The sequence below is a fragment of the Lynx canadensis genome, chromosome B4, assembly GCF_007474595.2.
Source record: "Lynx canadensis isolate LIC74 chromosome B4, mLynCan4.pri.v2, whole genome shotgun sequence".
NCBI classification, from domain to species: Eukaryota; Metazoa; Chordata; class Mammalia; order Carnivora; family Felidae; genus Lynx; species Lynx canadensis.
In genome coordinates, this window is record NC_044309.1 from 109863487 (window position 1) to 109882669 (window position 19183).

Sequence of the window (19183 nt, forward strand, 5' to 3'; positions counted from 1 at the left end):
TAATATGGTAGTTCTGTTTTAAATCTTGAGTGACCTCCTGGCTGTTTTCCGTAGAGGCTGCACTAGTTTACATTCCCACCAGCAGTGTGCAAGGGTTCTCTCTTCTCCACATCCTTGACCACAGTTGTTATCTTTTGTCTTTAGGATGACAGTAAACTGACAGGTGTGCGGTGGTGTCTCAGGGTTTTGATTTGCATTTCCCTGCTGTAGTGATACTGAGCACCTTTTCATGTACCTGTTGGCCATTTGTAAGTCTTTGGAAGAAGTTCTTTTGTTTTTTTGTTTGTTTAAATGTTTATTTTTGATAGAAAGAATGGGAGAGGGGCAAAGAGAAGAAGACAGAGAATCCCAAGCAGGCTCTGCCCTGACAAAAAAAAAAAAAAAAAAAAAAGAAACTCTGGGCTCAAACTCACGAACCTGTGAGGTCAAGACCTGAGCTGAAATCAAGAGTTGGACTCTTAACTGACTGAGCCACCCAGGTGCCTATGCCTGTTTTTAAATCAGATTCTTTTGTTTTTTTTGCTGTTGAGCTGTTTAAGTTCCTTACATATTTCAGATACTAATCCTTTATCAGATGTATGATTTGCAGATATTTTCTCCCATTCCATAAGTTGCCTTTTCATTTTGTTAATAGTTTGGTGTGCAGAAGCTTTTTAGTTTAATGTAGTCCCACTTGTTTATTTTTCCTTTTTGCTTTTGGTTTCAAATCCAAAAAAAAAAAAAATCATTGTCAAGGTCAGTGTCGAGGAGCTTACCTTTATGTTTACTTCTAGGAGTTTTATGGTTTCGGGTCTTACATTCAAGTCTTTAATCCATTTTGTATTGATTTTTGTGAGTACTGTAAGATTATGCACTTTCATTCTTTCACATGTGGCTCTCCAGTTTTCCCAACACCAGTTATTAGACTCTACTTTCTTCGTTATGTATTTTTGGTCCTTTGTTCATTTCTGGGCTGTCTTGTTCCATTAATCTGTATATTTTATGCAAATGCCATAACTATACAAATGCCAATACTATAACTTTGTCACACTATCTCACTTACTCTTCATCACAGTCCAGTGGAGTAGGTGCCTATATTGTCCTCATTTTCCAACTAAGTTAAAAAACTTAAGCTTGGAGAAGTTAAGTACTGTGCTTAACTAGTGTGATATTGGGCATGGATCTTTCTGGCTGGAGGACATTCTCTTGACTGCCATACTACCTCCTCAGGCATGCTGGAACCAGTATCTGTGGAGTGCTTCTAATTCAGTCTTGCTGTCTGTAGTAAATATCACATTCTAATGATGTAACTTTGTTTACTCAAGAATTTGAATTACGTTTTTCATGTTCAGTTTTTAATTCATAATTTAGCAAGGAAGGGAAGAGATGAGATCTAATCATGTGCTTAAAACTGCATATTTTCGTGGAATCTGATTTTTCTGTAGCACCTTGTTTTTTTTCTTGTTTTTCATTCATTATCACTATTCTGTATATTCATTTACTAGTTTCGTTTGTCTGTTTTCATCTTTACTACCCTTAGTTCCCCTCATCCTCTTGTTCACATTTATATTGCCAGCATCTCAAGGTACCTGGTCTAATGGTAAATTTTATTTTCACTTTTCAGAAGTGAAAATAAATTCAGAGAAGCTAAGTAATTTCCTAATAGTTATGAATCTAAGACTGTTACCCAGATCTCAATTACAGTCCTGACAAAATGCAAAATCTTACTTAAATTTTATTTTTTTTTTTTACTCTAACAATATTTTTGAGCTTGTACACTGTCCTAGCATTGACTTATACCCTCCTTAGGAGCTTTCCAGGTGTAATCCGAAACTGGCTTCTGAACATGGAGGGCAGAGAGACAAAGGGGAAGGCCATTCCAGGTTGGTAGGTGGCAGCTTCACTAAGTAAAGGGTACTTACCTACGAGGCTTGTCTTGCATAGTGGAAAGACTAATGAACCCCTGCACCCACCCAATCTGAAAAGCTTATATAAAGAGGCCTTAACTGGGTTCAGTCAAGTATATTGTGCAGGTGTTCTCAACACCATATCATTATCTCAAGGCTATGTCCTTGCAGTAGCCTTTGGGATAGCAAAGCTTGCATGAAAAGCAAACAACCCACATTCCAACTGGAGGGGACAGATCACTTGGGCCCAATTTATAGATCAGCTGGCAGTCACATTTGTTTTTTGTTTTTTTTTAAGTTTATTTTGGCGTGCAGGTGAGGAAAAGGCAGAGGGGGAGAAAAAGAGAATCCTGAGCTGACTCTGTGCTGTCAGCACAGAGCCCTATGCGGGGCTCAATCCCACAAACATGACCTGAGCCAGAATCAAAAATCGGAGGTTTAACCAACTGGCCCACTCAGGCCCCCCTGTCAGTCACATCTTTTCAATGACCTTCCCCAACAGCTAGACAAGGGCGATACAACAGGAAACAAGTTTGCTATGGTCTAGGTCCTTATGCATTATAGTATGTACGTAGCTGTGAATCAAATTTAACTCAAGTTCTACTTCAGTCACTCTAATTTTGAGGAAAATCACTAAAACTGCTATTTTTTTTTTTATCATATTTTCTGCATCAGTCAGTTTTTACCAAGAGAAGAGTGATACCAAGAGATGTGATAATTTTATAAATGTCCTTGCTACAGGAACACTTGCCTGGACCTGCCTTCTGTCTTCTCTCTGGTTTTATGAGCAGTTTTATTTAATCAAAATCATTTCACAAAAAAGACTTTCCCTTTTGTAATTGCTACCTCTGTTCCCTGTATCAGTCAACTTATTTTGTTCAGATGTTACTTCCATTCCCTTTTTTGCTGCTTTATCAAGAAAATGAATGGTAGGTTATTTTCCAGCATCTATAATAAAGCATAACCATGAGAACTTTAGTATCCACTGTGTATAACATACTTCATTTTGTCTGTTCTAGTAGAGAAGACTCAGTGTGCAGCAAGCTGACACTTGTCTCTTGACATGAGACTGGAAAGATTAGGAAGAGTCAGAGTAAATACTTCATAAACTTTGCAGGCCAAAGTTTTATACACTTTAAAATAGTCATAAAATATAGATTATTCTTATTGAAGAAGATCATGAAATTATTGAACTGAGAGAACTCTACTTTCCAGGCTAGTCACAAATTCATATAAAATTTTCCTATAGGTTTATTTTTTCCACAGTTGTACTACTGGATTTTTAGAAAAAGGGGTACATGGTAACAAACACCTATGAGAATCTCATCTTTGATATAATGGTCAAGTAAGCATTTTTGCTTTCCTTTCTTTATGTTTAACAAGCATGTAAGGTACTATCATCTCTAGGTAAAGAAAGAGAAGCATTGAACCCCCTCTCCATGTCACAAGGCTTCTCATTTGCAGTGAGCTTGAGCTTGGAGCAGAAGACAATCCCTAAAGTTAAATCAAGTTGAGGGTTTTGATTATTATGTTGGCATTGAACACGTCAATTACTGAATGGAACTGTTTGCAACTTAATGTGATTGTATAACTCTTAATTACCTAACTATATTTAGAAATCCTGGGAACTGTCCAAGTTTTTTAAAGTAACATTTTATAACCTTATGTTTTGTAAACCTTTAAATTCAACCTAAAAGTCTTATTATGTTTGTAAACTTACACGCGCCCCCTCCCCCTTTTTTATATAACTCAAATTGAAAGGACTAAATGCATAAGCTACATTTAAAACTTGGTTAAATTGCCTTAATTTAAAATTGCATTTATAATTTTAATATATTTTTATTATTTTTTTAATGTTTATTTTTGAGAGAGAGCATGAGCATGGGAGGGGCAGAGAGAGAGGGGGAGACAGAATTTGAAGCAGGCTCTGTGCTGAGAGCAGAGAGCCGGACAGGAGGCTCAAACTCAGGAACCCGTGAGATCATGACCTGAGCCGAAGTCGGATGCTTAACCAACTGAGCCTAATTTTTATTCAAGGACTCAAGACACCTGACTTAAAAAGCAAAATTTTCTCAATACTTAAAACAATTTGTATACATCTAATAAATTAAACTTAAAACTATAGCAACTCCCAAGTCTTTACAAAAATTCCAATATATTTGCAAACTTGGCTAAATTAGTATACTTTTCAGCTAAAAAGCCTAAATCCACAAACTGCATGGCCAATAATTTAATATTATGTATATTTTACATATCATTGTGTCATATAAAATTGCATTTTAAATTATTTTTGAAGCTAATATATCAAGAGTCTACAGTGTATAAGATTATTCTGAACATTATAAGTACTCTAATAATCAAATACATGTTAATTCCCAAATATAACTGTGAAGTAGTAAAACCACGGGTTTAATTTACTCCTGTTTCCTCTATTTATTTTAATTTTTCCTGTGGTGAGAATGTTTAACCAAATAGTTTAACAGCAGTTTGGGGTAAGAACTCCAAGTGTCACCAGGTCAGGGACCTGACATTATTTATGGGAGAGAGGTTTCTGACCGATACACAAGACCTGATTTTCATCTATCCCATGGTGGATGTTCTGAGTTGTTTTGTTTTCCTAAATTTCAATTACACACACACACACACTGTAAGAGTAACATGGTTCTCACCCATTAGGTGCTCTGTTTATATCTTCTTCGGAGTGTTGTTCAAGAACTTTCTGACCTATTCTAGTATGAAGTAGTTAGTTGACTTGCTTGCATGGTTGTCATTCTGGGTATTTCTTTTTTTGCTTTGTTTTGTTTAGTTTTTGTTTTCTTCTGGGTATTTCTTTTGTTGCTATCTTGCATTGGATCCCCTGTCTCCTGATTTCCCTCTCTTTGTTTCTTAGTATACTCCCTAATTTTACTGGTATACATCTTCTATTAGTTTCCTGAAAAGAGGAGACAGAGGTAATGTTTTTAAGACCTTGAATGTCTTAAAATATTTTTATTCTAGTTTCTTAGTTGGGTAATTTGTGTTTATTAACATAGAATTTTAGGTTGGAAATTATTATCCCTCAGAAACTTGAAGCATTACTCCCTTTTTCTTCTGCATCTAGCTTCCAGTATTAGTGAAAGAAAAAAAAAAAAAAGATTTGTTTGGATTCATAATCTTTGGTATGGAACCTGTTTTCTTTGTGGAAGCTTTTAGAGTCCTTTTTGTTTGTTTCCAGAGTTGTAATATTTTATAAGATTCTATACCAGTTTGTGAAAAAGAGCTGGAGTGTCTCAAAATGTATATAGACAGACTTCTGGTTAACCCTCATTTTCAGTTTGCTACCTTCTGACTTGTGTCTTCTGTGTCAGACACCTTGTATTTCACCTATTTCAGAGAGGAAGTCTCTGATCTTCTCCCCTGCTATAGAAGAGGTCACTTGCCTGTACCCAATGGGAAAGGGGTCTAAATTCTAACAAATCCATATGTTCCAACCTATTTCTTGAGATCTTGTCACCAGTTTTGAGATTGATGCTGGCAGGGATGCAAAAAACTTTTTAAGTTTTCCACCTTAAGCTTAGATTCACTTTCCTGAGCTCTGTTAGGTCACTTGATAAATTTTGTTTTTCCAGCTTCCAAAACTTGCTATGATTGCCTCTCCAGTGGTGTTTATCCTTGGGAATTTATACCCCCTTTCTTTTCTCTTTTAATACTTTGTCATTTTAGTGTGTACTTGAGAATGAGTGAGGCAAATAATGCCTGGTCAGTCTCCAATCTTTAAACAAGTGCTATCAGCTTTTTCTATGATAATAAGGTATAAGGTCTTACTCTTTAGAGATGATAAATCACTTGTGGACTCAAGATAAACCCTTAGATAATTTTTCTTTTAGTTAAAACTATCCTTCAAAAGGTACAGCTAATTTCCTTTGGTGATTGGTAGCATTGGATTTTGCATTTCTTTAAGTGTAATATATTCTAAGGTTTTCCTATCCAATTCTAAAGGCACTTTAATAGGCTTGTGTGTGTATCTTTATATAAACTTACGTCTGATTTTAAATCTCTCTCTGCCCTCCCTACTGTATTCTTCCTCTCTACATCTAGGCCAGATGTATATCAGGCCTTAGATCTTTTGGCTCTGTGAGTGATGTATTGTTTCTTCTTGCTGCTATAACAAATTATCACAAACATGCTGGCTTAAAGTAACAAAAATTCTATATATTTATTTTTTTACTGTTTATTTATTCTTGAGAAGAGAGAGCATGAGCAGGGGAGGGTCAGAAAGTGGGAGACACTGAATCCCAAGCAGGCTCCAAGCTGTCAGCACAGAGTATGATGCAGGGCTCAAACTCATAAACCGGGAGATTATGACCTAAGCTGAAGTCAGACGCATAATGGACTGAGCCACACAGGCGCCCCAACAAATTTATTTTATAACTATGGACATGCAAAATGGGTTTCACTAGACTAAAATTGAAATGTCAATAGGGCTGTGGTCTCTTTAGAATCTAATGAAGAAAGTGGTTTTTTTGCTTTTCCACCTTCTAGAGGCTGCCATCATTCCTTGCCTTATGGCCCTAGCCTGCTGTCACATCACTCTCATCTCTGCTTTTCTGACTCTTCTGCCTGCCTTTTGTAAGGTTTCGTGTCATTGAATTGGCCCACCAGATAATTAAGGATATAATCTCTTCATCTCAAAACCCTCCATGTAATCACAACTTGTAAAGTCTCTTTTGCCATGTAAGGTAACATATTCACAGGATCAGGGGATTTGGATGTGGACAGTTTGGGAGGGGGGCATAGTTCTATCTTCCAGAAGTGATGAGCCTAAAATGATACTAATGATACTACTCAAGCTAAAAAAGTATATCATCAGCTTGTTTTTCAAGAGTACCCTTATTTTAATTATAGGGCTGATTCTTCAGTATCATCCAGTTATTATAGTGCCTTTTACTCTAAACCATTTTTTCACTGAATCCTTTATTTAAAAAAAAAAAAATTATTTTGAGAGAGCACCAATGAGAAGGGGCAGAGGGGTGGGAGGGGGTGGGAGAGAATTGCAAGCAAGCTCTGCGCTGTCAAGAGATGGATGCTTAACCGACTGAGCCACCCAGGTACCCCTCACTGAATCCTCTCTAAAACAATGACTTAATTATGAATTTTCATGTGTGAAGCCCATTCCCTATATTAAAACCATTTGTGGTAAAAAGAAAAAGAAACACTATTTAGAACTGGGTTTTAAGCTTATATGGGCCAGATAACATAAATCAACCAAACAAGTCAGGGTTAAAGACGAGACGATACTTAAATGGCTAGTATACAGCTAGCTTAGGCTTAGAATTCCTATAGAGACATTTAAGACAGATATGTTTAAAAGGTTTTAACCAAACCAAGGCTGTGGGCTGCAAGTTTGGACACCTGATTTAGGTAATAGTTGATCTTCTAGTATATTAAGTACTAAAATAGAAGTTTTAAGATACATTTCAGAAAATCCGTGTTCAATGTTTTTTTAAATATTTGTTTTCCCACAAAAATTTACTGTCCTTCCCACTAAGATTTATTTACTACGCCTTGAGTACACCATACTAGTTTTTTTTAAAGTTTTTTGTGTGTATATCGGTTTCCCTGAGTAATCTGACCTGTGATGACTTATAAGGAATTCACTATCTATTAGCTAGAGGTATAAATCCAGAGATTAAGTGGTGTGATTGTAGTAGAGGTATGAAATTCATGAAGCAGCCATTAATTTTAAGTTAGAAATTTGAAGAGAGTGGGCAGCTAATGCTTTTTAGAGGTGGATGATATTTGAGCTGAGCTTTGAAATACTCTCAAGGAGAATTAGCATTCGCTATTTTACTTATCCTTCTACTAAAATTTTACTTATTTGAAAAAAATGATGCTTATTTTATTTTCATGATTTTTCCCTCCTAGATTTTATCCACAAGTGCTTGTGAAAAAGATGGCTGATATTAACCTCAAAGAAGTAACCTTAATAGTAGGTGTGGTTACTGCCTGCTATTGGAACAGCCTCTTTTGTGGTTTTGTTTTTGATGATGTTTCAGCAATACTGGATAATAAAGACCTGCATCCATCTACACCTTTAAAAACTTTATTTCAGAATGACTTCTGGGGAACCCCTATGTCTGAGGTAAGTAGTTATTTATTACTTATATTTATCTCAGATTTTAAATAATTCTAGTAGTTTATTACTCATAATTCTTTATCAACATTGGCATCATAGCATTTATGAATTTGTTTCCCAAAAATTTGTATGTTAGATAGGAAGTTGAAGATGTGGTTATCATCTTTAAAGCAGTACATGGTTCTTTCCTTAGTTGTATACCTTGGTTTAATCTTTTTAAAAATAATATATGTGTGTGAAAACCAAACATTAGGATATGAGTAAGTGTAAACAAATCTATTTCTTGCTAATTTTCTCTTTTTCCATGATTCAGGCCAAAGAGATGACCACTTTGGATATATTTAACCATCTGAAAATATGTGACTTCAGTATAAATAGATTAGACTTTTTTTTTGAGAGTGATAGTGCATGTGAGCACTCACGTGATCATGAGTTTAGGAAGGGCAGAGAGAAAGAATCCCAAGCAGGCTTTAAATATGGAAGTTTCTCAAGGGTGGGGGTGAAGTCTGTCATTCCTTTAGTCACAGCACATAAGTATTTTTTCTCGTTAAAAAGCAGACTTTATTTTCTTAAACCTTCCTGTTCTCACCTAATTCTAGCCTTTAAAAAAAATACATATTTGATAATGAGGAAAAAATATGGTTCTATAATAAGATACATTATTTTCTAGTCAGTTTATTTCCTTCTACCCCTACCTTTTATCCCCAGAGACCCTTAGAACCCATTCCTACAACTTAAGCTAGTATCTGTTGTGATTTTAATCATGGCATTAAGATTTTAAACTGAAAGGTTAGCTGGCTAGATTAAAGGTTTCATGAAAGTTATACCTTCGTGTCAATATGATTTCCTCAGCTTTACAAATACAGTATTTGATTTTGTTCAAAGCACCTATAAGTGGGCACACTAAGAAAATACTCATAATAATAGACTCAGACAAAATGAATGAACAAATTAGAATAACAATATATGGTTGCTTCCTCCTGTTTTCAGATGGGCATCTTCTTTTCCTGTTGGGAAACATGCCACTAGGGAAAAATTGTTCTGAATAGTATTTAGGTATTATATGTTTTCTTGACAAGCCTGGAATTAGCACAAAGATCTAATGGTTGATGTCCATAAGTACTGATAGGCTAGAAGCCTGTGTGCAGATCACCAAACCTTTATAAGGGTTTTTGTGCCAGTATAGAGCTTAAAGACACATTTTGGGCTTAGAACATTCTCCTGAACTGTATGAATACTGGCACATTAGGGATCTTTAGACTCCTTTTGGCTTCTCAGTGTTTAGATCATCTCTTTTATAAACCCATTCTTTAGATAGTAATACTCTGTTTTTGAATGGTTCGGTGTATTATAAATCTGGCTGCGTATTACAGTTGCCTGGGGCACTTAAAATGTTACCAAGGCTCTACTCAAACTTTTTAGTTACAGTTAGCTCAGAATGGGATGTAACCATCAATATTTTTGTCTTGTTCTTTTTGTGTGTGTTCGCTTTTTTATTGTAGGATTTTGGGGGGGTAGAGGATTGGGTGTTTCTTAAGTTATCCAAGTGATTCTCTGGTGCAGCCATGGTTGAGAACCACTGAGCTATAATGAGCCACTCTCTTCTGGCATTTGGCCTACAATATATCTATCTTAAGGTAACGTTTGCAAATAATCCCATTGCACTAGATATTGCCTCCGCTATATGGAGATTCACATTAGCAGGGAACTGTCAGCTAATTCACTCATTATATTCATGCCTATGTTTCTATTGCCACCTAATAATATGAGTAATTAAATTTTCTTTTAATACACCTGAATTTAATAATGATCTATATTATTTTGTTTGTAATATAACTGTTTTACTGTACTTTCACAGAGTAAACCTGTTATCTGCTATGCTAATGATTATTTGTCATAGCAGAGTCTCAGATTACTAATGAATTGTGTAAATACAGTAAAATACTGGTTTGTGAGCATAATTTGTTCCAGAAACATGCTTGTAATCCAAAGCACTTATATGTCAAAGCAAATTTCCCCATAAGAAATAATGGAAACTCAGATGATTTGTTCCAGAACCCAAAAATATTCATATAAAAATGATCACAATACTGTAATGTCATAGACTCTGGGCCTAGAGTTCTTTCTTGTCTAGCAAGAAAGCGGGATGCAGGATTAAAATGTGAAAGATGGCTAATGTCCAGGAGAAGACAAGAGCCCCTGATTAAGGGTCCTTGCTCCTTTCTTATTAGGATCAGAAGGCTTACAAACATGGTGATGAACGTGCAGAAAGAGACAATGAAACTGTAAACATTAACTCATGGACTCATGGGAAAGGGGATCTTGAAGATATGCGGGGTTAGGGGTTTGGGTTAATACAAAACAAAAAATCCTGGTGCCCAGAGGAAAGTTGTTTACAGCAGACCGCAGGCACCACCTGTTTACCTAAACTTGTCTGGGGACAAGAAAGGTGGAACATGTAACCTCAGAGTCAACTAGGAACCTTTCTTTTGTTAATTAGCTCTGCTCTGGGCAGCTTTGCCCTGTAGTGGTCTATAGCCCTATTTACCTGTTTACCTAATTTGGTCCTTCTGCAAAAGCAGCTTTCTGCTATAATACTAAGCTGGGGAGTTGGGGGGGTGGGGGGGGGGGCGGGTGGTATCTTCCCTGAATACCTAATCTTATTTACCTCATATACTTTTGTATTGGGGCATTGGCCCACCCTCTCTATACTTATTTACCTAATCTTGTTTACCCAAATTTGGGTGTGAGTATCCTATGGCTTTTTAATTCTTTATGCCTTATTAACCCATCAGTGCAGGCTCAGGGAATTCCTAAGCTTATTCCATTACCACACTGCAATATAATATAAAATTAAGAAAATACAAAATGTAAAGAAAAATTAATCTGCACTTACCTTTGAAAACTTTAGTGGCTGCTGGTGTGAGGGAGACAAGAGAGAAGAGGGTTATTGTGTAGGACAACTTTCACCATCACTAACGGAATCACTGCTATCTATAGACTCCATGGAATCTTTCTCTTTTTATGCAACTTAAACAAAGAACCTATCCACTGGCACTTGCTTTTGCCTCCTTTTGAGGATTTCGTGGAAATGTGACATTGCATTGCCATTAAATAGATTCATCACTCACACTGCCACAGCCTTATTTGGGTGGTGCATTTCTATAAAATTTTGCACCGTTTCCACATTTTACACATCTCCCTAATCTCATTTGAAGTGAGGGATTCTTCTACCTTTTTCTCGTCCTCTCCAGATGAGATGCAGATGTAGACTTCCCATAAAATCTTGCAATTTCGGCCACTTGCATGCCTTGTTTGTACTGCTCAATGATTTCCTTCTTAACATCTACCATGATCATCTCCTTCTCACTGCCTTTCTTTTCAACCTTTTTCTGCATGGGGGCCGTCATATACGCTTTCAGAGATACTACAATACAGTATTAATAAATTCTTGTCATATTTAATGAAACTGACAGTAAGACAGCAGAGGAAAGAGTCTATATTTGAAGGCAGTCTGACCTAAAATGAAACAAAGCATTCCTTAGCTTACTCTTGTGTGGAAAAGTGAAGTACGTACATAGGTGGTTTGAAGTGACAAGACACTAGTGCCAGTTGTGGGCACCCTCCAGAGTTCTGAAACCACCGATTTCTGCCACAGCCTGAGATCAAGCATGTGACCATGGGAGATGGTCACCCACAATTCCACAGACAGAGAGAGAGAGGGAGAGAGTGAGCCATTGGCTCAGTTGTGATCATGTGACTTTGTTTCACATACTACTATTGTAAGACATTATTCATTTATCAAGTTAAAATTTATTAGAAATATTTCCTTGTTTTGTGGAACACTTACAGAACGAGTTACTTTTGCAATCCAAGATTTACTATAATTAGTTATGTTAATAATTAATTTTTTAATTGGCCATTACTTATGGCTCTCTAATAGACCTAACAAAAAAAATCATGTATATTGCAATTAAAAATAACCTATTCCCCCTGCATTTTCAGACTTCATCCATTCAGCTGACAAATATGTCCCATTGGAACTATGGTAACATTTTAGGCTCTCAAAAGGTTTCTAGAACCTTTTTTTTGCTTTTGGATACAAATCATGTCAGTTCAGTATAGTGCCTTAAAAATAATTTTGTCTGCCTGAGCTAAAGCCAATGATGTACAGAAATTAAGCAGCAAAGAACATTCTAAGTAGACAACACTCATGGTGTGTGTAGTCAGTATAGAGATACTAAAATGTTCCTATTTTCAAAGGAGAAATATTTGTTCCTTGTGGTTCCTAACATTCCCTGGTAGGGATGAAAAGCTTACAAGTATAATACCAGGGTCCCAGCAAGAGATGGTAAGAGGTAAGAGAGCAAAGAAGCTGAATTTGAATACCCTTACATAAAATTTTTATTTTATTTTTTTTCAATATATGAAATTTATTGTCAAATTGGTTTGCGTACAACACCCAGTGCTCATCCCAAAAGGTGCCCTCCTCAATACCCATTACCCACCCTCCCCTTCCTCCCACCCCCCATCAACCCTCAGTTTGTTCTCAGATTTTAGGAGTCTCTTATGCTTTGGCTCTCTCCCACTCTAACCTCTTATTTTTTTTTCCTTCCCCTCCCCCATGGGTTTCTGTTAAGTTTCTCAGGATCCACATAAGAGTGAAAACATGTGGTATCTGTCTTTCTCTGTATGGCTTATTTCACTTAGCATCACACTCTCCAGTTCCATCCACGTTGCTACAAAGGGCCATATTTCATTCTTTCTCATTGCCACATAGTACTCCATTGTGTCTATAAACCACAATTTCTTTATCCATTCATCAGTTGATGGACATTGAGGCTCTTCCATAATTTGGCTATTGTTGAGAGTGCTGCTATAAACATTGGGGTACAAGTGCCCCTATGCATCAGTACTCCTGTATCCCTTGGGTAAATTTCTAGCAGTGCTACTGCTGGGCCATAGGGTAGGTCTATTTTTAATTTTTTGAGGAACCTCCACACTGTTTTCCAGAGTGGCTGCACCAATTTGCATTCCCACCAACAGTGCAAGAGGGTTCCCGTTTCTCCACATCCTCGCCAGCATCTGTAGTCTCCTGATTTGTTCATTTTGGCCACTCTGACTGGCGTGAGGTGATATCTGAGTGTGGTTTTGATTTGTATTTCCCTGATGAAGAGTGACGTTGAGCATCTTTTCATGTGCCTGTTGGCCATCCGGATGTCTTCTTTAGAGAAGTGTCTATTCATGTTTTCTGCCCATTTCTTCACTGGGTTATTTGTTTTTCGGGTGTGGAGTTTGGTGAGCTCTTTATAGATTTTGGATACTAGCCCTTTGTCCGATATGTCATTTGCAAATATCTTTTCCCATTCCGTTGGTTGCCTTTTAGTTTTGTTGGTTGTTTCCTTTGCTGTGCAGAAGCTTTTTATCTTCATGAGGTCCCAGTAGTTCATTTTTGCTTTTATTTCCCTTGCCTTTGGGGACGTGTCAAGTAAGAAATTGCTACGACTGAGGTCGGAGAGGTCTTTTCCTCCTTTCTCCTCTAGGGTTTTGATGGTTTCCTGTCTCACATTCAGGTCCTTTATCCATTTTGAGTTTATTTTTGTGAATGGTGTGAGAAAATGGTCTAGTTTCATCCTTCTGTATGTTGCTGTCCAATTCTCCCAGCACCATTTGTTAAAGAGACTCTCTTTTTTCCATTGGATGTTCTTTCCTGCTTTGTCAAAGATGAGTTGGCCATACGTTTGTGGGTCTAGTTCTGGGGTTTCTATTCTATTCCATTGGTCTTTGTGTCTGTTTTTGTGCCAATACCATGCTGTCTTGATGATTACAGCTTTGTAGTAGAGGCTAAAGTCTGGGATTGTGATGCCTCCTGCTTTGGTCTTCTTCAAAATTACTTTGGCTATTTGGGGTCTTTTGTGGTTCCATACAAATTTTAGGATTGCTTGTTCTAGCTTTGAGAAGAATGCTGGTGCCATTTTGATTGAGATTGCGTTGAATGTGTAGATAGCTTTGGGTAGTATTGACATTTTGACAATATTTATTCTTCCAATCCATGAGCACAGAATGTTTTTCCATTTCTTTATATCTTCTTCAGTTTCCTTCATAAGCTTTCTATAGTTTTAAGCATACAGATTATGTACATCTTTGGTTAGATTAATTCCTAGGTATTTTATGCTTCTTGGTGCAATTGTGAATGGGATCAGTTTCTTTATTTGTCTTTCTGTTGCTTCATTGTTAGTGTATAAGAATGCAACTGATTTCTGTACATTGATTTTGTATCCTGCAACTTTTCTGAATTCATGTATCAGTTCTAGCAGACTTTTGGTGGAGTCTATCAGATTTTCCATGTATAATACCCTGTCATCTGCAAAAAGCGAAAGCTTGACTTCATCTTTGCCAATTTTTATGTCTTTGATTTCCTTTTGTTGTCTGATTGTTGACGCTAGAACTTCCTGCACTATGTTAAACAACAGCGGTGAGAGTGGACATCCCTGTCGTGTTCCTGATCTCAGGGAAAAAGCTCTCAGTTTTTCCCCATTGAGGATGATGTTAACTGTGGGCTTTTCATAAATAGCTTTTATGATCTTTAAGTATGTTCCTTCTATCCCGACTTTCTCGAGGGTTTTTATTAAGAAAGTTTGCTGAATTTTGCCAAATGCCTTTTCTGCATCGATTGACAGGATCATATGGTTCTTATCTTTTCTTTTATTAATGTGATGTATCACATTGGTTTGTGAATGTTGAACCAGCCCTGCATCCCAGGAATGAATCCCACTTGATCATGGTGAATAATTCTTTTTATATGTTGTTGAATTCGATTTGCTAGTATCTTATAGAGAATTTTTGCATCCATATTCATCAGGGATATTGGCCTGTAGTCTCTTTTTTTACTGGGTCTCTGTCTGGTTTAGGAATCAAAGTAATACTAGCTTCATAGAATGAGTCTGGAAGTTTTCCTTCCCTTTCTATTTCTTGGAACAGCTTGAGGATAGGTATTATCTCTGCTTTAAATGTCTGGTAGAACTCCCCCGGGAAGCCGTCTGGTCCTGGCCTCTTATTTGTTGGGAGATTTTTGATAACTGATTCAATTTCTTCGCTGCTTTCTATTTCCTCCTGATTGATTTTTGGAAGAGTGTGGGTGTTTAGGAATTTGTCCGTTTCTTCCAGGTTGTCCAGTTTGTTGGCATATAATTTTTCATAGTATTCCCTGATAATTGCTTGTATCTCTGAGGGATTGGTCTTAATAATTCCATTTTCATTCATGATTTTATTTGGGTCATCTCCCTTTTCTTTTTGAGAAGCCTGGCTAGAGGTTTATCAATTTTGTTTATTTTTTCAAAAAACCAACTCTTGGTTTCATTGATCTGCTCTACAGCTTTTTTAGGTTCTATATTGTGTATTTCTACTCTGATATTTATTATTTCTCTTCTTCTGCTGGGTTTGGGGTGTCTTTGCTGTTCTGCTTCTATTTCCTTGGTGTGCTGTTAGATTTTGTATCTGGGATTTTTCTTGTTTCTTGAGATAGGCCTGGATTGCAATGTATTTTCCTCTCAGGACTGCCTTCGCTGCATCCCAAAGCATTTGGATTGTTGTATTTTCATTTTCGTTTCCATATATTTTTTAATATCTTCTCTAATTGCGTGGTTGACCCACTCATTCGTTAGTAGGGTGTTCTTTAACCTCCATGCTTTTGGAGGTTTTCCAGACTCTTTCCTGTGGTTGATTTCAAGCTTCATAGCATTGTGGTCTGAAAGTATGAATGGTATGATCTCAATTCTTGTATACTTATGAAGGGCTGTTTTGTGACTCAGTATGTGATCTATCTTGGGGAACGTTCCATGTGCACTCGAGAAGAAAGTATATTCTGTTGCTTTGGGATGCAGAGTTCTAAATATATCTGTCAAGTCCATCTGATCCAGTGTATCATTCAGGGCCCTTGTTTGTTTATTGATCGTGTGTCTAGATGATCTATTCATTTCTGTAAGTGGAGTGTTAAAGTCCCCTGCAATTACCACATTCTATCAATAAGGTTGTTTATGTTTGTGAGTAATTGTTTTATATATTTGGGGGCTCCTGTATTTGGTGCATAGACATTTATAATTGTTAGCTCTCCCTGAGGGATAGATCCTGTAATTATTATATAATGCCCTCCTTCATCTCTTGTTACAGCCTTTAATTTAAAGTCTAGTTTGTCTGATATAAGTATGGCTACTCCAGCTTTCTTTTGACTTCCAGTAGCATGATTAATAGTTCTCCATCCCCTCACTTTCAATCTGAAGGTGTCCTCAGGTCTAAAATGAGTCTCTTTTAGACAGCAAATAGATGCATCTTGTTTTTTTATCCATTCTGATACCCTATGTCTTTTGGTTGGCACATTTAGTCCATTTACGTTCAGTGTTATTATAGAAAGATACGGGTTTAGAGTCATTGTGATGTCTGTATGTTTTATGCTTGTAGTGATGTCTCTGGTACTTTGTCTCACAGGATCCCCCTTAGGATCTCTTGTAGGGCTGGTTTAGTGGTGGCGAATTCCTTCAGTTTTTGTTTGTTTGGGAAGACCTTTATCTCTCCTCCTATTCTTAATGACAGATTTGCTGGATAAAGGATTCTCAGGTGCATATTTTTTCAGTTCATCACATTGAAGATTTCCTGCCATTCCTTTCTGGCCTGCCAAGTTTTACTAGAGAGATCTGTCACGAGTCTTATTGGTCTCCCTTTATATGTTAGAGCACGTTTATCCCTAGCTGCTTTCAGAATTTTCTCTTTATCCTTGTATTTTGCCAGTTTCACTATGATGTGTTGTGCAGAAGATCGATTCAAGTTACGTCTGAAGGGAGTTCTCTGTGCCTCTTGGATTTCAGTGCCTTTTCCTTCCCCAGATCAGGGAAGTTCTCAGCTATGATTTCTTCAAGTACACCTTCAGCACCTTTCCCTCTCTCTTCCTCCTCTGGAATACCAATTATGCGTAGATTATTTCTCTTTAGTGCATCACTTAGTTCTCTATTTTCTCCCCTCATACTCCTGGATTTTTTAAATCTTTTTCTCAGCTTCTTTTTCCATAATTTTATCTTCTAGTTCACCTGTTCTCTCCTCTGCCTCTTGAATCCGAGCCGTGGTCATCTCCATTTTATTTTGCAGTTCATTAATAGCATTTTAGCTCCTCCTGACTATTCCTTAGTCCCTTGATCTCTGTAGCAATAGATTCTCTGCTGTCCTGTATACTGTTTTCAAGCCCAGCGATTAATTTTATGACTGTTATTCTAAATTCACTTTCTGCTATATTGTTTAAATCCTTTTTGATCAGTTCATTAGCAGTCGTTATTTCCTGGAGGTTCTTTTGAGGGGAATTCTTCCGTTTCATCATTTTGGGTAGTCCCTGGAGTGGTGCAGGACTTCGGGGCACTTCCCCTGTGCTGTCTTGAATAACTTGTGTTGGTGGGCGGGGCCGCAGTCAGACCTGATGTCTGCCCCCAGCCCACTGCTGGGGCCACAGTCAGACTGGTGTGTACCTTTTCTTCCCCTTTCCTAGGGGTGGGATTCACTGTGGGGTGGCGTGGTCCGTCTGGGCTACTTGCATACTGCCAGGCTTGTGGTGCTGAGGATCTGGCATATTAGCTGGGGTAGGTAGGCAAGGTGCACAGGGGCAGGAGGGGCAGTCTCAGCTCGCTTATCCTTTGATGATCTGCTATGGGAGGGGCCCTGCGCCACCGGGAGGGAGTCAGACCCGCTGCCGCTGCCGGAGGGATGGATCCGCAGAAGGACAGCGTTGGGTGTTTCACAGTGCAAGCAAGTTACCTGGCGGGAACTGGTTCCCTTTGGGATTTCGGCTGGGGGGTGGGCGAGGGAAATGGTGCTGGTGAGCGCCTCAGGGGCTCAACAACTCTCCTTCCTGTTTTCCTCCAGCCTTCCAGCTTTCCAAGCAGAGCTGTTAACTTATAACCTTCCAGATGTCAAGTCCCTCTTGCTGTCAGAACACACTCCGTCTGGTTCCTCTGCTTTTGCCAGCCAGACTTGGGGCCTCTGTTTGGCCGGCGGGCTGCCCCTCCGCCCCAGCTGCCTCCCGCCAGTCCATGTAGCACGCACCGCCTTGCCGCCCTTCCTACCCTCTTCCGTGGGCCTCTCGTCTGCGCTTTGGCTCCGGCGACTCCGTTCTGCTAATCCTCTGGCGGTTTTCTGGGTTATTTAGACAGGTGTAGGTGGAATCTATCTAAGTGATCAGCAGGACACAGTGAGCCCAGCGTCCTCCTACACCGCCATCTTCCCGAGCTAAAATTTTTAAAAATAGCTAGGATAATATTTTATGTGGTTTTGACCTATGTTTTATTCTTAAATCGGCTTTAATTTTGTCTTACAGGAAAACTTTTCTGGTTAAGTGAACCTTACAGTTTGTAAAGAAATTCAGCAACTTCACATAAAATTTGATTTCTTGCCAGTAGAGACTATCATAACAAAGTTTTCTGTTCTCTAAGAAAGTTTTTGCTTTTGTATTATCCTCTGTGTAGTATTTAGTGAGTTTTTGGCTTAATATATTCAGGTGTATACATTACAAAGGTATTTTTCATAAAACAACTAGACAGTATCATTTTGAGAGTTCACCGTTTAAACTGTGCTGGTAAGCATTTAATTCTTATATTTCCTTTTGAAGAGCTAGCCAGCAGTTATATAAATGCTGTTGGTATAGAATGTGGATATAGGCTTTGGTATTGGTAATGGTATTGGTATAGATGGGGATATAGGCTTTGGAAGGAATCTTTTGGTCTAATTTGATCAGTGCTATTATATTTTTTTTTTATTTTATATTTTATATTTTTATTTTTAGAGAGCACACAAGAGTGGGGGGAGGGCCAGAGTGGGGCAGAGAAAGAGAACCTTAGGTAGGCTCCACCCCTCAGTGCAGAACCTGATGCAGGACTTGATCCCACAACTCTGGTATCATGACCTGAGCTGAAATCAGGAGTCGGACACTCAACCAATAGAGCCACCCAGGTGCCCCTATTTTTTTCTTTTTTTAATTTGTGTGTTAAAGAGGAATTAAAAGTCAAATGTTATTCCTCTGCTGTTGATTCTTCATTATATTTAGGAGAGGAAATTGCCTTGTTGTGGGACTAAGGAAATAGGAAAACACAGCTTATAAAGCTATATTTTATGTTTGTGTTATCCTTGGAGTATTCATTTCATTATT

The 19183-nt window shown here is 37.8% G+C and overlaps 1 protein-coding gene across 3 annotated transcripts in view; it reads left to right on the forward strand.

Annotated features, from left to right (window-relative positions):
* Positions 1-19183, forward strand: part of TMTC3 (transmembrane O-mannosyltransferase targeting cadherins 3) — a 59637-nt gene that overhangs the window by 1535 nt on the left and 38919 nt on the right. For all 3 annotated transcript variants that reach the window (XR_004343892.1, XM_030323339.2, XM_030323341.1), the window contains exon 2: positions 7791-8007. Coding sequence is in view for 2 of the 3 variants with exons in the window: in XM_030323339.2 (XP_030179199.1) it covers positions 7819-8007 (189 nt within the window). In the remaining variant the exon portion in view is untranslated. The remainder of the gene's footprint in view (positions 1-7790; positions 8008-19183) is intronic.